Raw genomic sequence first — 17,972 nt, forward strand, 5'->3', positions numbered from 1 at the left:
GTAGTTGTTGTTGTTGTATTTGTTTTTCTCACACCAGAGGCAACATGAGATAGAAAGAGCTCAGAATGTGAAATGAGGCCTAAGAGCCGGGAGGAACCAGGAGCCAGAACAGACACTTTCTCCTTTAAGGAGTGCATGTATCACAGCACTTAGGACATGGAAGAAACTAGTACCTGTCTAACACACAGTTGCTCATCACTCCTGCCATCAGAAACAATCAGACACAGCAGTGTGAGCCTGTGGTCCCCACTGCTAAAGGCTGAGGCAAAAAGATCAGTTGAGACCTGAAGTTAAAGACCAGCTTGACCAACATAATGTGATCCCTTTTCAAAAAAAAATCTGTACAGTAAAAGTTGGCTAGCTTGACACAAAATTTTCCATGAAATGTGTCTATAATATGCATGTGTATGATATATGCACATTTCGGTGTTACATGCTTGTGTGTGATATATGTATGTGTGATACATATATGTGTTTAATGTATGCATGTGTGTGATGTGTGTGTGTGACATGCATGTGTGCAATATATGTGTGCAACATGCATATGTGGTATGTTTGTGTGATATATGCTTGTGTGTGGTATGTGATATATGCATGTATGTGATATACACATGTATGTGTATTGGATATTCTGCTCTATTATTCTCCACCTTATTCCCTTGGAACAGGGTTTGAACATGGAGCCAGGCTGACAGCCAGCAAGCTGTAGCATAGCACCCCTCCTGTGTCTGCCCCACAGTGGGGGTTATGTCTAAGCACATAGCTATACCCAGCTGTTACATGGGTGCTGGGATTTATGCTTTGATCTTCATGCTGGTATAAGCCCTTTTACCCATTGAGTCATGTCTGCAGCACCACTCTCTGGTTGGGATCCTGGACTGTGTAAGAGTAGAGAAGACTCGCTGAGCACTAACTAGAGATGAGCAAGCAGAGGTCCATGTGCTCGTTCTCCCTCTGCTCTTGACGGTGGCTGTGTCCTTACGTGTCTGCCTTGACTTCCACAGTGATGGAGTGATCACATCATAGTAACCTGTAATTGTGAGCCAAATAGTCATTTCTTTCCTAAGTTAACTTTTGTCAGGGCGTTTATCAACGGCAACAGGAATGAAGCTAGGGCACCCTACAAGCCTGCTGACCTGAGTTGGATTTCTGGAGTCCATGTGAAGGTAGAAGGAGAAAATTGACTCCACGGTGTTGCCTGTGCCCTCCACACATGCACTGCGGCACGTGGACAGCCACACCATATATATACATACAGTAATAATTTTAACACATGAGCCAGAAAGCCTGTTGTGTTAGGGTTACTATTGTTACGATTAAACACTATAACCAAAATCTACTCGTGGACAAAAGGCTTTGTCTATTTGGCTTACATCGCACCAGTGTTAGTGATTCCATTGAGGAAGGCAAAGCAGGAATTCAAACGTGAGTCGAGCAGGGGACCTGCAGGGTGCTACTTACTGGCTCGATGCTCATGGCTTGCTAGCCTGTTCTTAGAACCCAGGATCACCAACCCAGGGATGGTCCTACCACAATGGCCTGGGCCTCTTCTATCAACCACTAATTAAGCAAACATACAGGCTTGTTTTCAGCCTTATCTTATGAAGACAGTTTCTCAATTGAGACTCCCTCCTTTCAGAAGACTCTAGGTTGTGCCAGGTTGACATAAAACTAGCCGGGATATGTGGGATGGATAAAGGTATGGGTCAGAAGAGTAAAAGGTATGGGAAGTGTCTACACCGTAAGTGTTTCAAGTAACCAGTGGAATGGTGGTGGTGATTTGCCATCCAAGGACATCATCAAACTAAAGTGAGGACTATGGATTGATCTCAGTGAACAGAAGGCAGCAGGGGAACCAGGACAGTTGAGAAGCTGGGGAAAGGCCTGCTCCTGTGGGCCAAGGGAAAATGGGAAAATCGCCTTTAGAGCTGCAGAGATGGCTGGAACAGCAGTCGGGGCTTCATTCCTTGTGCTTTGTGATGGTAAGAACTTGTGAAGGATGTAGTGGGAAAGACTGCCTAAGTCAGCTGTGATTCCCATCTCCAAGACAGGAGGGCTGAGAGCCATCCCTGCAGTGCCTCCTGTGTCTGCACTGAACCAAGTACAGGCTTTCCTGGGTGAGAGTTAGCGGGTCAGTGCCGTGATCACAGTAGAGGGACACACTTGGGCCTGACGTTTTAAATTGGCAGTCTTGAAACGTCAAAATTCAAGTAAGTTCTAGTTTCATCTGTACATTAGCTTGACTTTAATTTAAAAAGGTTGGGGGTTTTGTTCTTGGCCTTAAATTGTTTTGCAGTTTTAAAACCCCCTAGTACACCCTTGTTTGGGCCATTAAATAAGATTTACATTTGGTGGCTTGATGTCTCTGTATTGTGCCTCTAGACCTTTATATTTTTTTTGTTTCTTCTGTTTATTTGGTGATTAAAGGTTCTTCTTAAATTGTGGAAGGAACTTAAATAGTAGAACATTTGCTGAGTGTGCATGAGGCCCTGGGTTCAAAATCTAGCACCATAAAAATTACATTTTTTCTGTTCTTTTTTTTCTTATGCGCATTGGCGTGTTGGTGCTCGGCCTGCATATATGTTTGTGTGAGGGTATTTGTGTAAGATCTTGGCATTATAAACAGTTGTGAACTGACATGTGAGTCCTGGGAATCAAATCTTGGTCTTAGAAGAACAGTCAGTGCTATCAATCACGGAGCCACCTCTCCAGCCCCAACACAAAAATTACTTGTAAAAGAAAGCCTCTTTGTAGTTACTTCATAGGTACTCTGAATTTTTTTCTGTCCTCATGGACTCACTGGCTGTCGTGTTTGTCCCCCTATTTGCCCCACGTTTTTCTTTGAAGCAGCCCCAGCTGGCCTTGAACTTCTGTTACCCTGTGACAAGACATTCTGGGGAGACACAACACACATCCTACTGTACATCCCAGTTAGGGAGCCCAGAACAGACCAGAGTCCAACAGTGACCCAGTGTGTTTTATTGGGATTATTACAGGAATGTGCATGAGGGTTACTAACACGAGCAGAAATGATCAAAATCAGCTCCATTACCAAAGCCGACCCCTGCTTGGGTGACAGCTCACAGAAGCCAGGAACCTAGAGAAGGCTCAACAAGTCGGAAAGTGTCCTTTCCAGGTGACCCATTCTAAAGCTTTTCCAGGCGGCTGTTCTGGTCTGCCGTAGCATTCACTTCAGCGTGGTTTGTTTGAGAGTGACTCTCTTCCAGGCTTCATTATTTACCTTTAAGCAGGGAGAGACCTGGTGAATCTGGTCAGTTTCAGGGACTTCTGTTTTGAGCTGTTGATCATCTAGTTTGAGAAGTTCGCTACAGGATGGCATGCTTCTCTCAGAGGAAACTGCTACATTGCTACTACTGATCCTCCTGCCTCCATCGCCCACCACCTGGTTAATGTGGTGCTGGCAATGGAGTATGCTAGGGAAGCTGTGCCCACGGAACTACATCTCCAGCCCTGTATTTGCCTTTTCAGTGTTCATGGTGGCCAAACAATGTATACCCAATTGTTCAGAGTTAAGTTTAACTTAATCCATCAGTACAGGGGCTGAAGAGGTGGTTCAGTGGTTAAGGGCACGTTGCTGCTCTTGCAGAGAGGATCCTGGTTTACCTCCTAATGACTACATGTAACTCCCAGCTGTCTGTGGATGTCTGACCTCCTCTTCTCACTTCTCCAGGCACACACTCAGGACACAGATATTCATGTAATCCAAACACCTTTTTAAAAAGCCAGGCGTGGTGGCACCTTTACTCCCAGCACTGGGCCTTTATGAGTTCAAGGCCTTCAAAACAAAAACGAACACAGTTTAACATCAAGGCTGTCCCAGAAGTTAGGGTGAGCAGATGAGAATTACAATATAGTCTCTGTCTGAAGACCTGGTGGATCAGCTAAGAACCCAACTTAAACATGTGTAAAGTAAAACACTTAGATAACAGCTCTGACAATAAAGAAAACCTGATAACCATATTAACTGGAGCGAACATGACTAGAATCTAGAGAACAGAGTGAGTTTACTTTTGCCCACCTTTGTCAAGGGAAGCTGTACCGCATGCGTGGAATTTGAACTTAGTTTTGAAAAGGAGTAAATTTTAAGTAAAAAACAAAACCACCAAATCCGATTTTCTGCATGTATTTTACAGTACTTTGTCCCCTTTTTTGTTTGTTTCCTTAAGGAAGAAAAAAGAAATCTTCATCTGAAATACTCCTTTAATTATATTTGTTATGCAGTACAGCTGTAGTAAACTCTGGCTGGGTCAGTAGCCTTCAGTTTCTTGTCTCTGTGTTTTTGTTCCAGGCCTCCTGACTTTCAGCTGCTGAAGAAAGGACAAAGGTTCGTTCCAGTCAGTTTCACTGACCTGAGTGGGCCAGGTGGTGTGATCGCCTGGACTTCCTGTGCTTGTGTGCTACAAAGAAACGTGTGACACGTTCAACATTTTCCTTTGTGAGGGAAAGATGATTTGTTTGATCTGTCTGATTTATCGTGCAGCTGTCCCACTGGGGAAGTCTAATTGAAGCTGTTGAAATAGACACAAACATAGCCTCTCTCTCAGACACCACTCCTTTGTTGATGAGGTCGTGCCAATTGTATTTGGAGAAAGCATTTTATGGTCTTGTTTTATAGGATTTTAAGATATTAATGTGTTGATCGTTTGAAAGAATATCTTACATATCAATATGAAGCGCAGGCTATAGGTTTTTGGTTTTGCCAGTCCCACCTCACAGCTCTTCATGGTGGTGTTTGCTCAGCTCCAGCCGTCTCTCAGGACAGGTCCTTTCACTCTCAGATCACATGTCCCTGCTTTCTAATCACTGCCTTAGTCACAGGGTATTGAGTACAAATAAGAGATCCTTGTTTTTTGATGGACACCTTTCTGGCTTTAACCTAGTATAAAACATAATTGCTTAAAACCTCAAGAGACAGAATGGGATATAAAGACTATGAAAGTTTCTTTCAGCTTTTCATTTATTTTTTAATATGTGTTGCCTGCATGTATGTCAATTTGCTATATGCTTGTCCAGCGGGCACAGGGAGATCAGAAGATGGTGTTGGATCCCTGGAACTGAAGTTAAGGGCAGTTGTGAACCACCTGGGTGCTGGGAATTGAATCCAGGTCCTCTGGGAGGGCAAGTGATCTTAACTGCGGAGCCGTCTTTCTAGCCTGTAATCTAGTTTCTTAAAGTTAAACTTTCTTTTCTTCTTATGCAAAAGTTACTTGCCTGATGGTGTAGGCTAGAGTCTGGTTAAAAAACTATATGTGATCCTGGAACTTTGGGAATTTTGATCAGTTTCTGTGTCCCACTAGGACTTGCTGTCTAGCTTGGCCTTCCCTCCTTCCCACCATGCGCTTCTAGACCAGGCCTCAAACTCTGAGTGTGTGAGGCCAGCTGCTCATGGCTGCTTGTTTGTCTCAGCGTGAGCTGGAGGAACTCCTGCTTCGCCTTTGCTCCTTCAGAATTCTTAATCTGATTGAAACTGAATCTGAAAATCAAAATGTGCAACCATGGGACAGCTGTTATCTTATTGTTTGCATTCGTGAGCGCTCAGATTTAAATAGCTCTCATTGAACTATGTTGATGTGCCAACTTCATTTTCCGTTATGACTTTTGTATTTTTTTTCATAACATGAAATTTTCTCTATAATGGTCAGCCAGAACAAGAAAATATTAACTATTTTTTCAAGCAAAACTCAAAATTGTTGAATAGGATAGAGTCTTTAGAGGGTTATGGTGTTTACTATACTGCTTTAAGAATTGTAAAATGTTAGGAAAAGACAAAGGAAAGCTGGAAAAGAACTCTGTCAAACGTGTATTAGATATGGAGAAATGAAAGCCTTCTGAAATGTAAGTGTGAGAGTATAAAATGTAAGGCTATATCTGAGGGACAGGAATTCTGGCCTTGGGAATTCCCGAGTGTCCCTGTGGGAAGCTTTGTCTCGGTTGACATGGTTTTGATGGTCTCTCCTTGTGCAGCGGCAGTTCTGGAGAAGTAGTACAGTTCTTCAGAGATGCCGTGACAGCAGCAGATGTTGACGGTTCCGGCGCCTTGGACGCGCAGTGTGACCCTGCTTCTTCCAGCTCTTGGAGCGAGCGGACCAGTGATGAGGAGGAGCAAGGCTTTGTTTCTTCTCTTCTACCAGGAAACAGACCAAAGGCAGTGGATACAAGACTGCAGCCGCACACAAAAAGCAGCAAAATGAGAAAGAAGGGTGCTCAGAAAGTGGACTCCAAGGAGGGAGAACAGACCGTGTCAGAGGTTACCGAGCAGCTGGATAATTGCAGATTAGATAGTCAGGAGAAAGTGGCCACTTGTAAACTTCCTTTAAAGAAAGGAAGTACTCAGATGTCACCTGGCCCTGTGTGTGACAGACTTAACACTTCAGCCGTTTCTGAACATAAACACGGTGTGTCGCAAGTTACGCTTGTAGGCATAAGCAGGAAGAGTGCTGAGCATTTCAGGAACAAATTTGCCAAGTCAAATCCAGGGTCTGGGTCAGCCTCTGGTTTGGTACAGGTGCGTCCTGAGGTTGCGAAGGCAAACTTACTCCGAGTTCTGTCGGACACTCTGACTGAATGGAAGACAGAAGAAACACTGAAGTTTTTATATGGCCAGGACCACGATTCTGTGTGCCTGAAACCCTCTTCAGCCTCTGAGCCTGATGAAGAACTTGATGAAGATGACATAAGTTGTGACCCAGGTAGTTGTGGTCCTGCCCTGAGTCAAGCTCAGAACACCCTAGATGCAACACTGCCCTTTAGAGGCTCAGACACAGCCATTAAGCCACTGCCAAGTTATGAGAGCTTGAAAAAGGAAACGGAGATGCTGAACCTGAGGGTCAGGGAGTTCTACAGAGGGCGCTGTGTTTTAAATGAAGACACTACCAAGTCTCAGGACTCGAAAGAGGTATGTCTTCATGATGGGTGTCTTCATGATGGGTGGTTCAGGCTGCTCATACTGAGAGAACTCTGCAGAGCAGATCTGGGAGCCTCGCGCTCTGCAGTGGGGCAGGTAGGTCACTTAGATAGTCAGATATTTCCCTAGGTGACTGCAGTGGAGTGGTCGGTTACTTAGTCAGATGTTTCTCTAGGTGACGCTTAATTGCAGTGTCCATTTGAAATGTTACAGATATGGCTGGGGGTGGCTTACTGGAAGCTTGAGGATCTGGGTTCAGATTCCTAGCACCAATAAAAGCTAAGCACAGCTTACCCACTGGATGTATCCGTTAGGCACTGCCAGAAGGTGGATTCCAGGGGCTCCCCGATCAGCCAGTCTAAGGGGACATCTCCAAGTTCAGTAAAAGACTATATCTAAAAGCTAAAGTGGAGAACAGTGATAGAGGAAGACTGCTAGCAGCATTGATGTCTGGCCTCCACATGCCCATGAATGCACGCATACAGGAGTATAAACACCTCATAAGCTCACACGCCTGTGAATTCACACACACACACACACACACACATGTCGAAACACCTCACAAGCATACAAGATGAAATGTTACAGATGAAAATTCAGTAAAGGAACTTATTGGGAAGAAATGGATATAGATATTTGAATATCTGCTCTGTTGTCTGCTAGCTTCTTAAAGTTAATTCTTTGATGCTACTTACCTGTAAATAGAACTTCCATTGTTCAGAGTGTGTCACATAACTGATAACTTGGTTCACAGTCATACATAAAGGCTGAGTGCATGCTCAGGAAGGAAGGACTGTGTAACATTGCCGTTCATATCTTTGGTTCATATGTACTATCTGCAAATCATATGGCATAACGAAAAGAGTGGGTAACAGTCTTATTTTTACCATATAATTGTTACTAAGTTGTAAGTGATGTTGCCCTAAGATTAAAAATGCACTTAGAGATTTGGAGAGGTAACATGGAGCTAGAAAAAAAAAATAGAGAAATTTATTGCATCTTTACAGAATTTTTGCCTAGCTTTGGACCCATATTTGAAATCTCAGTATTAATATTAGACGGCATCCAAAACTTACATTAAACTAAAACACTAGTCTCTCCCGGTGAGCTCTATAACCCACCATTACTCACTGGGTTTTGCACTAAGAAGCCTTAAAAAAAAATAGAAATGAGTGTCTGAAGTCTTTGACTTTGTTGTAGAACACTTTTTGTTGGCATTTAATATCAAGTGTACGGGTTATTGAATACTGAGCACCCACAACATCACTGTCCAGGACAGGAGCTGCTTCCTTCCTTATAAGGAAACTTGAGCATCAGTGTCTGTCCCTGACCCCTTTGCAGTTTCACTGTCAGACAAGGTAGTGGAGATTACTTGGCCAGTTTTTGAACAGCCTGTATTTGTCCAGTTTGTTTCCTAATACCATGTGGTTTTGTTTGGTTTGATTCTAGGCATCCGTGCTGTTGTGTATCCCTGTAGTCCTTGCTGCATACACACTGCACAAGTGCAGTAGCCCCGAGTCACCTATGCCCCATGAGCCCCAAGCCTGCCTTTTGTGTTAACTTTCCTGATGGAAAATAAATGTCTTTTTACCTTGAATAAGGACCCACAATCCAAGGGAAGTTTCCATCTAGGTCCACTTTGTAAGACTGAGTATGCTAGGATTACCGATGGGCTGGGTAGCCGCAGCTGCATCACTGAAAAGTCCCCCAGCACTGGCTGATGGTTACTGAGGCTGCTCCCAACAGCAGCCAGCCTTCCACCTCTTGCATACTCTGCCACCAAAGCCACATGCAGTAAGAGGGAAGTGTGGCCAGGATCTGGTATAGGTCAGCACTCCCATAGACCCAGCCGCCATGACTGCAGCCACAGGTATTGTACTTCATGATGGACACTGGTCACGGTGTCACCAGGGAGAATGTGGCCCTTGCTGCACCCCTGCTTGATGAGTGCTTAGAAATGCTCTGTTGCTCAGTTCTGCATCTGGTGGCTCTTTCATATATAGTTCCAGTTTTCTGCTAAAAGTTTTAACTGTCATTTTTCATTGAAAATGTTAAATGTCTTTATATAGCATCATACAGTATAGCACTTAACAGTAATAAAACTTTGCTATTGTCTTACTTTATTAGACATCAAACATTGTATACTAACATGTTACAAGGTGAATCTGGTGGGGTGTTCCTATAATCCCAGTGTTTGGAAGGCTAAGGCAGGGTCGTGAGTTTGAAACCTGAGATGCAGGATATTGTTAGCATCCTCTAGGATGATCTATTCACCTCCAGAGATTTCCAGTCACCCACGTCACCATACCTGAGCAGGACTTGAGGGGACTCAGTGGTGGCAGCAGTCCTCAAGGGTCAGTTTTCCTTCAGCATGTTCTCCTTCCAAGTCTGTCCTCCCACTGGGGAGCAGTACCCATAACCCTCCTCCTTTGGCATGCCTGACCTGTGACTCCATTAGAAAAACTCTGCTGAGGTTCTCAGGATCTGAGTTGTCTCTTCCAGGTTAGCCCAGCGCTCTCCTGAGTTACCCTCTCCAGGGTCTCAGCCCAGATTTCTTACTACCTTGCTAGCTCTGTGCCACTTTCCAACAAACAAGATGGGCTTTGTTTGTGGGTTGCTTTGTTTCCCTTCCAGTTCTCTCATCCCTAGTTCATTGGGATGACCTGACCCCTTTCTGCAAACACTTTCCCACAAGTCGGAATTCTTACGTTAATCCTTAAATGTACATTTATAGCAAGTTTAGTAGTTTGCAGAGGAGACCACTACCCTCCAAGGAGGGCAGATGGCCATCATGAAGCTCAGGTTTAAATGTTCAGTTCTCAAGTCTTTTTCTGTACTAGAAGAGTACACATTTCTATTTTATGTTACTGCTCTACTCATTAAAAAAAAAAAAATTCTCTGTTTTGCTTTAAGAATGTGCTTCAGCGTGATCCCAGCTTCCCACTGATAGATTCAAGTTCCCAGAACCAGATTAGAAGACGGATTGTTCTTGAAAAACTGAGCAAAGTGTAAGTATGGATGTGTCATTTTGGCTTTTTAAGAGGTTTAAATTAACTCAGTATTTTTATGAATTTGCAATTTATAAATATTAACCTTGAATTCTGAACATTTTTTTAATGATTTGAAAACCTTGCATGAGCTGGTACAACCACTCTGGGAATCAGTTTGGCGATTCCTCAGAATATTAGATATAGTACTACCTGAGGACCCAGCTCTACCACTCCTGGGCATATATCCAGAAGATGTTCCAACTGGTAAGAAGGACACATGCTCCACTATGTTCATAGCAGCCTTATTTATAATAGCCAGAAGCTGGAAAGAACCCAGATGTCCTTCAACAGAGGAATGAATAGAAAATGTGGTACATTTACACAATGGAGTACTACTCAGCTATTAAAAATGATGAATTCATGAAATTCTTAGGCAAATGGGTGGAACTAGAAAATATCATGAGTGAGGTAACCCAATCACAAAAGAACACACATGGTATGCACTCACTGATAAGTGGATATTAGTCCTAAATAATATGGAGATAAAGTATAGAACAGAGACTGAAGGAAAGACCATCCAGAGACTGTCCCACCTGGGGATTCATCCCAAACACAGTTACCAAACCAAACACTATTGTGGATGTCAAGAAGTGAATGCTGACAGGAGCCTGATATAACTGTCTCCTGAGAGGCCCTGCCAGAACCTGACAAACGCTTGCACCCAGCCATTGGACTGAGCACGGGGTTCCCAATAGAGGAGTTAGAGAAATGACTGATGGAGCTGAAGGGGTTTGCAGCCCCATATGAAGAACAATATCAACCAACCAGAGCTCCCAGGAACTAAGCCATCAACCAAGGAGTACACATGGCTCCAGATGCATACGTAGCAGAAGATGGCCTTGTCATGCATCAGTGGGAGGAGAGGTCCTTAATCCTAGGCTCAATAGATGCCTCAGTGTAGGGGAATCGGGGGCAGGGAAGTGGGTGTGGCTGGGTGAATGGAGGAACACCCTCATAGAAACAGGGGGAAGGAGGATGGCATGGAGGGTTTCCAGGAGCAGGGGAAACTAGGAAAGGGGATAACATTTGAAATGTAAATAAAGAAAATATCCAATAAAAAGAAAAAGGAAAAGGATAAAAGAAAATTATAAAGGTGGGGGAAGAGAAAGGCTTGCATGAATTTCCTCACTTGAAAATTTCCATCTTATGATTTATTTTTTCAGATATGTTTTAGTAATTATTTTTGTAGGTGACATAGGAATGTCATAAAGGAGAAAAGTGAGATTGTAGGCTAGAAAAACAAACTACCCCACACCTTCCTAAGCCAGCAAAGAGAGAGCTGTTAAAACAAACGCAGGGAGCCTCTACCCTTGTGAGCAGTCATGCCACTGGACGTTCCACAGCTGGTCGGCTCGCTCAGCATTTCTGCATGGTCATAGGCCCATTTCACACCCAAGAACATAAGTTTCATTCGGTTCAACGTGCGCTTTGGCTTGAAGTGCCCTGTAATGGGAAGGATTGTTCTTAAAATGAGCCCATTCACAAGTAACATTTAAAAAACTGTTTCTGTTTAAAACAAAAACAAAATAAAGTTTTTGTTTTTGCAAATCTTTTTTCCAGAGGTAAGAGATCTACTGTGAACTTTCCAACCTGCAATTTTTTTTATTTTTATTTTTTAGCAAGGAAACATGAAGTGTGTTAATCACTAGTTGGAGATTTGGAGATAAAATTGTCTTGATAAGATTAGTCAAAGGGCAGTGCTTTCATCGTGAAGCTATGGAATTAAAGGTGCTGACAGACTGACAGAAAGAAGTGGACATCAGCCAGAGTGGTTTTTGCATTCCAGGCCTTACTCTCTGTAGCACAGACTAAAGCAGCAGGACTGACTGTGAATGGTGCTTGACTTCTCACTAGTCCTGAGGCAGCTTAACCTTGGGGACTTCCTCAGTGCCACTATTGGCACGGAAAACCCAGAGGGAGGCACAACATGTCATTTTTTTTGTTGTTGTTGTTCTTTTCTCCTCAGATTGCCTGGACTTTTGGGTCCTCTTCAGATTACAATGGGAGATATTTACACTGAACTTAAAAACCTCATTCAGACTTTCAGGTTAGTGTTATGGTGTAATTTTTCCGTCTCTGTTACTGACTGTATTGACTGTCTTGCGAAGTGACAGGGGGATGGGAGCATGGGGAGAGGAAGGGACTGACCTCTGTGGACTCATCTTAGACTCCGTGCTGTTCCTTCTTCTTGATTCTGTTGAATACATCTCCATTTTGTCTCGAGTTGTGACACATTTTACTTTGGATAGCTTGCTTGTAAAGTAACTTCATTTAGGAGGAAAATTTTAGGATGAAGAGAGATGACTCTGTCAGTAGGAAGCCAGCCTTGTGAGCGTAATACCTGCATTCAGCCCCAGACGCCAAGTTTAAAAAATGAAAAAGCTGGCATGATTGTGTGCGGATAAGCTTAGTGCTGAGGGGTAGAGGCAGGCCTGTTGGCTGGCCAGCCTAGGCTACTTAACACGTTGTAGGCCAGAGGGAGAAGACCCTAACTGAGAAATGGTAGACAACAGCTGAAGAACTAAACCTAAGGTTATCCTCTGACCTCCCTATACACACACACACATACACACACCTTCCCACATGTACACACACACACATACACACAGAGACCTTCCTTTATACATATATGCACACAAACCTCACATATATCCATATATAAGAAATTAGTAATAGGCATGTATGTGTGCACATACTTACACGTGTGTACATGTGCATGTTTGTTCACGTTTGTGGGGGAATGGGAGTGAGACTCAAGACGTGACACATGAGCATATACCCTGCCACCGCCAAGTCCTGTCCTCTAGAGAATCTTCGAGGAGAACTTGCAGCGTCTTCTGCAGCACCCCTGTGTCAGGTCGCCTCGTGTTCTACTGTATCGTAAGATGCTCCGACTCAGCAAACCTTAGCAAAGCAGAGGGAAAGGCAGCTCAGCAAACAGCACCGTGAGCTTGGAGAGGAATGCAGAGACGTGACACTGCATCAGATTCCATTCACCAGACGGGGCTCCACTGTGAGCTCCCTAACAGGACTTAGGAGTAAGGGCAAGTGTGTTCTCAGGCCCGTGTTTCCCTCCACTTCACGTGTCCTGCCTGTCTTCTTTAGTCACCTCTTCCTACAACTTAAGTTTTCCACAGGCAACTATTTTACTAGACAGTATTTATCTACTTCCTGTGGTTAGGCCCTGAACACACATTCAGATATAGTCTTTTCTTGAAGCATCTTACTAGCTACAGTGGGAAACATGTATTGCTTTCATGTGTTGCATACTAGGCTTAGAATTTGCTAAAAGAATAGCTCTTGTTACTGCTACACACACACACAAAGGAAACTACATAAGGTGAGAGGTGTGCTGATCGGCCCAATTTTTTTCTGGAGAATATAGATATATAGTCAGATATAAATTTACCCACTATCCCTCAGTAAAGCTGGAAAGTGATGACAGGCATAATAAACCTCAGGGCAGGACCATAGAGGTGGTTCTGACGCTTATAGCAGGAGGTGCCTTGCAGGTTAGAAGATGCTACTTATGGAATACTGTAATAAAGAGTTGGTGTGGGAGCTGAAATATAAGCCAGGTGGTAGTGCACACCTTTCATCCCAGCACGTGGGAATTAGAGGCAGGTGGTATCTGTGAGTTTGAGGCCAGTCTGGTCTATAGAGTGACTTCCAGGATAGCTAAGGGTACACAGAGAAACCCTGTCTCAGAGAGACAGACAGAGAAGCTGAGATATGAAGAGTAGTAAGTCTGCCATGTGGTCTGGGGATGTGGTTCTGTGGTAGAATATGCAGTTAGCACGCCTGAGGGCCAGGTTAGGACAGACTCCAGACCCCTCTAATTTATTAGCACTGCATTACAGCTTCCATTCCCTAAACTGGCAGCTTTGCTGATGTATAGTCCAAGCACCTGTGTGGGCTTCTCATGCACATAGCAAAGGGACATTCTTTGATATGGGAGTATTCTTGAGTGTACTTGAGGACTTCCGAGTGTATTAAGTTGAAAACCAGTAATTTTACCAGACCAGAACTTGAAAAACCCAAAGAGCCTAATGGGATTATTGTGAAAGCTTGTGTAAGGAATCTACTGTGCAACTTATGTTATTGATGAAGCTTCCTCTGACACATGCGCTAGCCAGGACAAGAGGCACTTCAGTGGTTCTTCAGTCCTAACAGACAGACTGCAGATAGGCCAAAAGTCACTTTCAAATGCCCCGCACTTTTAAAGACCTATTTATTTAATTTATATGAGTATATGAGTACACTGTAGCTGTCTTCAGACACACCAGAAGAGGGCATCGGACCCCCTTACACATTGTTGTGAGCTGGGGGATGAACTCAGGACCTCTGGAAGAGCAGTCACTGCTCTTAACTGCTGAGCCATCTCTCCAGCCCCCTCAAATGTCCCCTTTAATGTATAAACTTATTTTATCACTTTTTCTGTCATTTTGCAACCAGACCCCTTCCAATTACTTTTTTCATTAGTCACAATAATTAAATGATTAAATGATCTATTGGCTTTAAAATTATCCAAGTTAGTAGTGTGGTAGTTAAGTATGGGGCCGTGGAGATGAAACATGGTTGGTCAGATGATTGTTGTCTGAATAATAAAGAGTATACAGATCTTATTTTGTGTTTTTTCTACTGTTACATACGATTGAAATTTAATAAAGACATCTGTGAGAAACAAGCCAAAAAGTAAACATTACCTTGGTATGGGGCACTATAGAATTATGCTCTAATTTTGGGGTCTATAGCTCCAATAAAGATTAATCTCCCTAACCACCTTCAGGGAGATGTCAGGTACTCCAGGGAATAAGGAGCCCTCTGCTTCTGACAGGACAGTGTGATCTATAACCTGTTTCCTCTGAAAACATTAAGTCACTTGGTGACTACTATGGAGAACTCCTTCCAATCAATACTGACCAATGGGGAAAAGTTGATATAAATAACTATTTTTCTTTTTGAAATGGTCATCAATATGAAGAGCTTGTAGAACAGCCATTCTTGAGCCATTTAACAACTACAAATGTGCGGCCTGATCCCTGGAGACCAGGTGTCTTTTGGTTGGTTAGGGTTGTGCTCAGACAGCAGTATGGCTTAGAAGCCCCCTAGGTGCTTTCAGCATGCAGAGTTGAGAGGCTATTTAGGGCTCTCTGAAGAACTTTTCATGCTTGAGTAGAGAACTGCCCACTCCTATCTACCCACCCCGGAGTGGACTATGCCTGTTACCACTCACCTGGCATAGCACAGAGCAGGCTCTGCCCAGCAGGTTAAGACTCTTATCTGAGCAGAGGTGAATTAAAATCCTCTTTAAATTACCTGTGTGGTGAATCAAGACTACTGTTCTAAACATGTATACATTTTAAATAATGTGCCTAATACCCAGGGAAGGCAGAGAGGGAATCGGATCCCCTGGAACTGGAGTTAGAGATGGCTGTGAGCCACGTGGCATGTGAATTGAACCTAGTTCTCTGGAAGAGCAGCCAGTGTTTTCTACCCCTAGCCATCCCTCCAGCACCTTTTGTTTTTTATTAGTTGTACAATAATAAACATACTTATTTAGCATATATAGTAGAAATTCTATGGATCAGTAATATGAAAACAAGTGAAACTTTGCTATCCAGCTAATGTAACAGAAATACTGTGAGATAAAAACAGTCTCTGTGGCTTGAATGAGAAGGCCCCCATGGGCACATGAGTTTGAATACTTGGTCTCTGATTGATAGCACTTTTTAGGAAGGATTAGGAGATGTGGCCTTGATGGAGGACATGTGTCACTGGAGTGGAGGCTTGAGGTTACAAAAGCCCAGTCATTCTTAGTAAGCTGTCTGTCTCCTGCTAAGGATCAGATGTAAGATCTCAGCTACTGCTCTAGGGACATGCCATGCCTGCTGCTGCCATGCTCCGCATCACGGTGGTCATGGTCTCCTTCTGAAGCTGTAAGTCCCAATAGACTTTTCTGTAAGGTGCCTTGGTCGTGGTACTTTGTCAGGGCAACAGAAAGGTAACTAAGACAGCCCTTCCCTGTGTTTCCCCAGTTCCTGGAATAGTGGTAGAGATTTCACATGTGCAGCATTGTTTTTCCTGCATGACAAAATGGACTCATGAAATATTAAATATGTGTTACCTGAAGGTTTACAAACAACAAAAAACAAAAACTCAAAACAGAATTTTAGGCCTGATGGTACACACCTTTAATCCCAGTACTCAGAGGCAGCGGTGAGCCAGCCCAAGGCTACACAATGAGAGCCTCTCTCACACATGCACAGATATACACACAACCACCCAAGAGGTTGTTTTGTCATTTTTATGTCCTGCTATTCAAGCTCTTTGTGGGTATGTGCTGGATTCCATTTTGTTTGCTACAATACAGTGAACAAACGGAACAGCCCTTATCTCGTGGTGCTTCATCCGGCCAAAGGGCTGTCCGCACGTTTTAGTATTGTTATGTGACTCTTCTCTCGTTCAGTGGTCTCCATTTCTTCCAAGAAGCTGAAAAGCAGAATGAGAAGCTTTGGTGTTAGATAATCTGGTGGGGAAAGACAGCACGGGGAGATGCATTTAAAGAAAGGGCTAATGGGAGATCAGGAGCAAACTGGTCCTATCTGAGATCATCCAACAGAAGAGCTTCAACAGAAGAGGGCCAAGGTGGCTCAGCAGGTCAAAAGGCACTTGCTGTTGTTGATCTGAGTGATCTCTAGACTCTTGCAGAAAGATGAAGTAGGACCCAGCTCTACAGAATTGTACTCTGACCTTCATACATGTGTCGTAGCACACAGACTCAACATATACCATAGTCACATACAAAAAAAAAAAAAAAAGAAACCTGAAAATGGGGCTGGAGGTAGGGTCAATGGTAAAGAGCACCCACTGCTCCTCCAGGAGGCCTGAGTTCACTGTGTGTGTGTGTGTGTGTGTGTGTGTTGTGTGTGTGAGATTTTATATGTCTTACATAGATAGGAATGGTTTTTATTTGGAATTTATTGGAACGACTTAACCATGGTTGCAGTAGTTGTTGTTTTTGTTTTTGTTGTTTCAAGACAGGGTTTCTCTGTGTGTAGCGCTGGCTGTCCTGGAACTCACTCTATAGACCAGGTTGGCCTCAAACTCACAGAGATCCACCTGCCTCTGTCACCCGAGTGGTGGGATTAAAGGTGTGTGCCACCACCCCTGAATTGAATTCTTAATACTCACATGGTGGCTCACTACTATCTATAACTCCAGTTCCACTAGATCTGACACCCTCTTCTGGCCTGCACTGGATGCAAATGGAGTACAGACAGACACACATGCAGGAAAAACACCCATACATATAAAGTTAAAAACAAAGCCTGAGAACAGGAGTGAGCCTGATGTAGTCATTGAGCATTTAGGGTGCTGATAAACCTAGGAAAGTAATGGAAGTCAGGAGGAGAGATCCGCGGTCAGAGCCGTGGAACTGTGTGGGGCACAGAGCAGCCTAGCCCTACCAGACACGAGGGGTGTGTGTGCTCATGCTGCATGTGTCAAGTAGACTGTCTGATACAGAAACTGCAATTCAGGAAAGAGGTCCAGACTGGAGCTGGAAGGTTTGAGAGTGTCAGCCCATAGTGGTCTTGGTGTCATAAGACTGTCTGCAGAGAACAGGAGAGACTTGGGTCAGAAGCCCTGGTTGCTCGGAATTAAGAGGTTGGCAAGTGATACCACAGAGAGAGGGAGAAACCAGGTGGAGATGTCCAAAGAGGGACCGCTCTGCTCACCTGTGTCGGAGCTGGTGAGTTGTGACAGAAAGCTGATCTGCCAGTGTGTGCCTTTTGTACACCTGATCTTCACAGAAGCCTGTGAAGAAAAGTGGGGCTGCTGACCCTTCTCAAAGATTGGTTAGTTTTGGTTTTGAGACAAGGGCTTTATATATAGCTCTCACTAGACTTTTAAAAGCTTTATAGACCTGGCTAGCCTCAGACTCACAGAGATTCCCCTGCCTCTGCCTCTGCCTCTGCCTCTGCCTCTGCCTCTGC

At 43.8% G+C, this 17,972-nt stretch overlaps 1 protein-coding gene across 5 annotated transcripts in view; it reads left to right on the forward strand.

Moving 5' to 3' along the window:
* The window catches only part of Rpap2 (RNA polymerase II associated protein 2), a 63,768-nt gene that overhangs the window by 15,669 nt on the left and 30,127 nt on the right, over window positions 1-17,972 (forward strand). For all 5 annotated transcript variants that reach the window (XM_029477970.1, XM_021162023.1, XM_029477971.1 and 2 more), the window contains 4 exons: window positions 4,310-4,345; window positions 5,986-6,916; window positions 9,839-9,933; window positions 11,942-12,022. In XM_029477970.1, coding sequence (XP_029333830.1) covers window positions 4,310-4,345; window positions 5,986-6,916; window positions 9,839-9,933; window positions 11,942-12,022 — 1,143 coding nt within the window. The remainder of the gene's footprint in view (window positions 1-4,309; window positions 4,346-5,985; window positions 6,917-9,838; window positions 9,934-11,941; window positions 12,023-17,972) is intronic.

This window comes from Mus caroli, chromosome 5 (assembly GCF_900094665.2).
Source record: "Mus caroli chromosome 5, CAROLI_EIJ_v1.1, whole genome shotgun sequence".
NCBI lineage: Eukaryota > Metazoa > Chordata > Mammalia > Rodentia > Muridae > Mus > Mus caroli.